At 29.8% G+C, this 7,485-nt stretch overlaps 1 protein-coding gene across 1 annotated transcript; it reads left to right on the plus strand.

Annotated features, from left to right (window-relative positions):
• Positions 1-5,322: 5,322 nt before the first annotated feature.
• Positions 5,323-6,792, plus strand: LOC131638387 (heat stress transcription factor C-1-like). The gene is made up of 2 exons (XM_058908946.1): positions 5,323-5,676; positions 5,796-6,792. The coding sequence occupies exons 1-2, from the start codon at positions 5,467-5,469 to the stop codon at positions 6,606-6,608; spliced, it is 1,023 nt and encodes a 340-aa protein (XP_058764929.1). The 5' UTR covers positions 5,323-5,466; the 3' UTR covers positions 6,609-6,792.
• Positions 6,793-7,485: the final 693 nt, after the last annotated feature.

Raw genomic sequence — 7,485 nt, forward strand, 5'->3', positions numbered from 1 at the left:
TGACACACCTCTCTTTATCTCTCTCTCTCTCTCTCTCTCTCTCTAAATTTTTATTTTACTTTCTCTCACTAATATTTTAGCCTAAGTGCTTTTGTGAGAAAAGTCCTTTTGCGAGTGAAGATATAACTATAATTAAGGAAATGGTAGACTTGTAAATTCACCATTTTCTTTAATTTTGCTTGGAATTTCTTTAAATCTTGTTTGCAATATTTTTAGTTTTTTCCATAAAAATGTGACCCAAAAATGGGATATTGTATTTTTTTTTTAGAATAATTTCTCTAAATTTTGTTCTTGAAAATTGGTAAAAATGTACTTGATTTCCTCTTTAATTTTCATGTGAATTTTAGGTTTTTTCTTGATCCTTGATAAATTGTGACATAGAACATTATATGATAATGTGATCTAGATTTGTAGAGTATTTTTCTTTAAGTTTAGTTCATGAAAATATTGATAGATGATGCTTAATTCCTTCGGAATTCGGTTGAATACTTTAGGATTTTTGGCATGTGTTTCTTGACCACTTCTTGTCGAAATGTTATGCACATTGTCATGCATCATCTTTACGCATATGGCTAACCCTTTCACTTGTATTTTGAGGTATTGATGGAAGTCACTTTGGCTTATTCTTTGAATATCATACCAATTGTTGCCATTACTGTACTTTATTGTTTTAATTTCACTTTAAAATTTTCTTTGAATATTATAATATGGTAGTAAGTGCTCCATCCCCCGAGGTGGGTAAAAGTGTACCCCCTTTCCATGAACAATGTAATAGCGTATGATTATGCTTTGTGGGCTTTGTATGCTTTGAATGCTTGCATGTTAAAAAGATAAAACTAAAACAATAGAAAACGATTTTAAAAACAAGATAAAAACATGGTTTGGCCCAACGTCAAGTCATTTTCAAAACAATCCCTCGTATTACCCATATTACCCATCCCGTATTAGGTTTTTTCACACCATCCCTCATATTACCCATAAGTCGAATGATTATGCATCACAATCAACCTTTAACAAAATTCATCCCTAATCCACCATCACAAACAAAAAGCAAGCCTTGTATGTTCTTCGCCTATAAGTCAAGCACTTAGGCCTCGCAATCGACCTACGTTTACCCAATTCACCCCCCTTTTCACTTTATTCCACGCATTTCATTCATCTTGAAATAAGACTAAAACCTAGGTCTATGGACCAAGTGCCCTTTTTCAAACTTCTTTTTTCAATACTTCTCAAAACACCTTAAAAAACAAAACGAGATTAATTTAATCCTCATAGGGCAAAAAAAGAGGAAGTTAGGATATTATCCTTTTACGCTCTGAGGCATCTAATTGAGTGGTCGTATTTAACCCATGGTTGGATACTTGTCTCCCTCTAAGGAGTACAATTAAACATGTTATACTTTTTCACAAACAAAACCTTTTGGATTCACATCCATTTAAATTCAACACAACCAATCAAATGTGACATCTTGGCTTTGGGCTTTTTCACTTCAAACTCTTTTCAGAAAAAGGCATGTACTTCCTTTCTATCGTAAACAAGAAACACGTAAGTCTCCACCCCACGAGCCGAAAGCCTTAACTGCTGGAATGCAAAAGTAACATCGCCTACTAAAAACCACAAACAAATAAACATTTTCTAGACGAACTACAGAGCTCTGACTTCTTCATTGTACTATGAGGATACGTAGGCATATGGTTCAGGAAACCCTAGCGAGCACACTAATTTATAACCTATTTTCTCCCTTAATTATATTCCAACCATGATCGTATAGCAAGTAAACCCTAAAGCAACACCCTGACACCTAGAACAAACAAAATGGTTCCCATTAAGTACAATGGATGTGAGGGGTGATAATACATTCCCCTTGTGTAATCGAATTCCGAACCCTGATCTTGGTCGCAAGATCATCTTATCTTATCCTTTGGGTTTTTCTCGATGTTTTTCCTTCCCTTTTTTGGATAAATAAAGTTTGATGGAGACTCTGTGATTTTTTGCATAGAGACAATCATCACAGGAAATTTCTCGTATATGCATAGTGCCTATATCTTTTATTCTTCTTCTTAAAATTCAACCAGAAGTGATAACCAAAATGGCGGGGAACCTTTGTAACATGAAAGGCAATTTTTCTCCATATATATTTACACAGGGTTCTGATCATAACTATGTGAAAAACAACCCATTTATGTCAATCATTCTCTCTGTGAATTTATCATCGATAATCACCACTTGTCGTCGCCATCGATATTATTGTCATGTGGATTGTCCATGTTAGTTTTATCAAGTCCCACGGTGGACACCAATTATACTTGCGAAAAGTACAATAGAGTGGATCGCCCGACAATGTATTAGGCCAAAGCCTTGTTTTGTTGATATCTAAATCCTTAACATGTTGAATGTCTCCCTCCTAACCCTAGGTGTAGTGATATTTATAGCCGACATCCATAAATCAAGTTATGGTTGAAGAACCAATTCAAATCTAATTGCTTGGTTATGGCGTGGGAATATGAAGACTCATTATTTCCCAAGGATATGAAGGTTTTTCCTTTAAAGAGTGATAAATGTCTACTCTTTTATGGACACATGGTCAAACACATATGCAGTTGCTACTTTAATAACACATGTTTGAGTCAGGCGAATCATGTCGTATGCAAGATGGATAGGGTAAGACGCGTGATGACCCACCATAGAGTGATCATTTGATTCGTCATGTGCCTCCTTTAAGACGTTTTTGGATTGATTGAGTTCTGGGCCGTACTTTTTCGAAGACTCGATCATATATATATATATATATATATATATATATATATATATATATATATATATATATATATATATATATATATATATATATATATATGAGATGTTTCAAGTGTGATTGTTTTTAAAATAGGAGACATGAGGGTTAAACGATAACCATTATATTAGATATATGGTCTTGATGAACATTAATTGTTTATGCTTGCACGTGACTTCATCAAAAGCATATATCTAAATCAATTGTTATCATTTAATTCCCCTATATATATATATATATATATATATATATATATATATATATATATATATATATATATATATATATATATATATATATATATATATATATATATATATATATATATATATATATATATATATATATATCAAATTTAAGTAAAAAAACTTAAAGCAGTTTTTAAAACATTTATCTTGTTCTTAAGTTCTTAACACTAACAAACATGCCTCTGAAATATTTTAGAAAGGGATTTAATTTTGGGAATTTGACCTGCATGCCACCCATTTGAATTTTTAATCCCAATATGCCACCCTCCCAAAATTTTGTCCCATAATGCCACCCTTTTGTACCTTTTTTCCACTTTTTGACAGACTGCCATTTTTTTTTTTGCGTGCAAAGCAGGTGCCCGCCGTTTGATATGGAGGCCATGTGAAGGCCTTCTTGAGGCCGCCATTTCAAATGGAGGGGACCCTTTAATTTATTTTTTTTTTCGTTTTTTCTATTAAATTTAATTTTAATTGTTTTTTAATAAATAGTTAATATGAAAAATTATTAAATAATTATAATTTAATTATTTAAAGTATTTAAAAATTAAAAAATTAATGTGTGAATAAAAAATAATTTATTGAAAATAATTTGTTATATATAATTATAATATATTAATATATAATATAATTATATATAACAAATTATTTTCAATAAATTATTTTTTATTCACACATTAATTTTTTAATTTTTAAATACTTTAAATAATTAAATTATAATTATTTAATAATTTTTCATATTAACTATTTATTAAAAAACAATTAAAATTAAATTTAATAGAAAAAACGAAAAAAAAAAATAAATTAAAGGGTCCCCTCCATTTGAAATGGCGGCCTCAAGAAGGCCTTCACATGGCCTCCATATCAAACGGCGGGCACCTGCTTTGCACGCAAAAAAAAAATGGCAGTCTGTCAAAAAGTGGAAAAAAGGTACAAAAGGGTGGCATTATGGGACAAAATTTTGGGAGGGTGGCATATTGGGATTAAAAATTCAAATGGGTGGCATGCAGGTCAAATTCCCTTTAATTTTAGGTTACACAAATGTCAGAGGATAGTATTGCATGCCAAATATCCATATCCTATTAAATCTAAGTTTTAAATTATTGTTATTTTGGCATCAGTGCCTGTCAGACGATAGGGATATTACTGTCCCATATTTCTATGTATTGCTTACTTACAATACTATGGTGCTTCTGCTTGCCCATCATCAACATCTTCCTGTTTTAATTTTATTATTCCTACAATTTTTATTTTACTTTTACCACAGTGATAGTCAGACATAATTAGAATAAGTACATGCATTTAAGTATTTAATTGAATACTACATATTTCTTAAATGCAATGGATTATTTATAAAAAATAAAAACTTTAAATTAAAATTATAAACTAGTTAGAAATATTATACTAATTTACAATTAATAAAAATAAATTACTATAAATTAGTGTTTAAGACTCTCTTTGCCTTGACACATTTTGAGTTTATAGTGTATAGTTATACATTCATATTATAATAAAAGACTTGTTTTATAATAATTTTTCATCACAAATTTATAATTGATTTTCTTAACTTATAATTTTTTAAAAATGTTATTTCAAATAGCGTTTATACTTTATTAATTTCTTTTTACGTTTATCTTTATTAATTTAGCTAAACTTTATATTTATTATTTATAATTTATTTTAATTTAAAATACATTAATTATGTGTTAAAAATAAATAAAATCAATTAATTGTAGCATTTGACTTTTATTTGTTAGTTGAACTGTTAAATTTATTAAACATTTCAATTAATTTATAGATTATCAATCATCATCAATTAACTATAAGTTATAAGTTATTCGTCCTCAATTATCATTCATAAAGTATAACCTATCAATTAGTTTATCAATCAACTTACCTAATAGAGCTCAAACCCAATAACTAGCAAGATTTTAAATAAAGATTTTTGCAATTTCGATGTGTTATTGATTGTAGTTGTTGCGATCAAAGTTATAAAATATAGTCACAGTCGCATAAAAACTTTCACAATTTCGATTGATACATATATTACATTAAGGATTGTAATCGTCACAATGTGAATTTATCATAAAATAACGGTTTTACTATATACATGCCTATAACGTTTAACATAAATTAATCATAATTTTTTATCATAAAAATAATTAATAATGATATCGATATCAGCATTTTTCAATACCGTTTTATTGCAGTCATTTTCATGGTAACATGACTGTTTAAAATCATGGTTGCTAGCATCTTTATATATTCAGTGTTCCTCCCCTTCATAAAAGAAAAACCTTCTCTCTCCATCTCTCTCTCCATCTCTATCTCTATCTCTCTCTAATAGTTGAATATAACATAAACCAATAAACCTATCTTTGTAATCGTGTGAGTTATTGTTATTGTTCTTGTTCCTGTCTTTGTTAAATGGGGATGGAGCAAAACAACATGATCGCACCGTTCATTATGAAGACATATCACATGGTTAACGAACCAAACACCGATAACCTTATCAAGTGGGGCCCATCTAACAACAGTTTCATCGTCCTCGACCCCCTCGAATTCTCTCACTCCCTTCTCCCTCTTTTCTTCAAACACAACAACTTCTCTAGCTTCGTTCGTCAACTCAACACCTACGTAAGTAAAACTAACACAAACCCACTTCCCAAAATCACTTTTTTATTAATGGGTTTTCATTATTTTTTCAATTCTAAATTTATGATATTTCTTGTTTTTTTGGTTTTGGTTTTGTTTAGGGTTTCAGAAAAGTTGATCCGGATCGTTGGGAATTTGCGAATGAGTGGTTTCTTAGAGGACAAAAGCACTTATTGAAGAACATAGTTAGAAAAAAGCACGTTGGTGGAGTTGGAAATGGAAGGAACAATAATAATAATAATAATAACTATTATTCTAACGAAGTGAAGTTTGAGGATTTTGAAGAAGATGAAGCTATGGTGACAGAAATATTGAAGCTGAAAGAAGAACAAAGAAATTTAGATGAAGAGCTTCAAGGGATGAACAAGAGATTAGAAACAACAGAGAAACGACCACAACAAATGATGGCTTTTCTTTGCAATGTCGTTGAAGATCCTCAGATTCTGTCTAGGATACTTAACCAGAGAGAGAAGCAAATAGTTCTTGATAAGAAAAAAAGACGGTTGATATCTCCGGTGACTACCTCGACTTCCTCGGACTCGTCTGGCATGGCGGTTGGGAGTTTTGTCAAGACGGAGTTTGAGGAAGACGAGGTAACCGTTGCTAATAATATGATGTCGTCGTCGCCGGAGACGGGTTTCGAAATTGATTATTTCCACCGTGCGCCGCCGTTGGGAGTGACGCCGGCGGTGGGAGGTTGGTGGGGTCAGACGCAGATTGGACAAATGGGGTATGGATATGATTGCAAAGTTTCTCCGACGCCGTTGACGGAAGTGTCTCCGGCGGCACCGTTTATGGGGGGTGTGAATAGTGGCGATGGTAAAATGGGGGGTGTGGAAATTTTCAGTGAAATAGCGGCGGAGAATAGTTCGTTGCCACCTTATCCCTTTTCTTTGTTGGATGGTGGCTTTTAGATTATGGATTTATTTATTTTTATTACAAAATTTTCAATTTTTTTGGTTTAATTTGTGTTTCTTTTCTATGTTATATACTCTTTGTTCTCTCTCTTTTTTTATTCTCAATTGTTTGTAAAGAGAAAATTAGTAAGTCAAAATGAGATACAGAAAGAAGAAATCATTAGGGGGATGTTTGAATTAATTTATTTGAGTATTTAGTGATTTAAATTTTGTGATTTGTTTATGAGATTTTATCAAAAAAAATATTATAAATTTTTTTATTTACTTTTTATAAGTTCTTCAGTGTAATTTTATGAAAATAATTTATAAAACATTTAAAATAATTTATTTATTTTATTATAAAAATAATTTACATAAATTTATTTATACACGGTTATTTTAATAAAGAGAAAAGAGGAAGTGTACTGACAGTATAAATTATTTTTACACTGTCAACCAATTATAGTGTAAATTATTTTTATAAATTTTTTAATATAATTTTATGAGAATAACTTATAAAATATATAAAAATAATTTATTTATTTAATTATAAAAGTAATTTACATAAATTTAATTATAAGTAATTATTTTCATCAAGAGAAAATGAAAAATGTACTGACAATATAAATTATTTTTACATTGTCAACCAATGATAATCATATATTTCATTTGGTTAAACTGTAAATTTTAAATTACTTTTATAATCTAACACTTTATAAAATATTATAATTGAATGAATGTGTAATACTTTTATACTGACAGTCTTAAATAAATATTTGTTATAAACACTAAATAAACTCTTTATCTGAATATACATTTAGTATGACTTATAGGAATATGTTTGTCTTAGTTTTAAATAAAGAAATACATCCTCTTAATAACTTGATAATATAAA

The sequence above is a fragment of the Vicia villosa genome, unplaced genomic scaffold (assembly GCF_029867415.1).
Source record: "Vicia villosa cultivar HV-30 ecotype Madison, WI unplaced genomic scaffold, Vvil1.0 ctg.002304F_1_1, whole genome shotgun sequence".
NCBI lineage: Eukaryota > Viridiplantae > Streptophyta > Magnoliopsida > Fabales > Fabaceae > Vicia > Vicia villosa.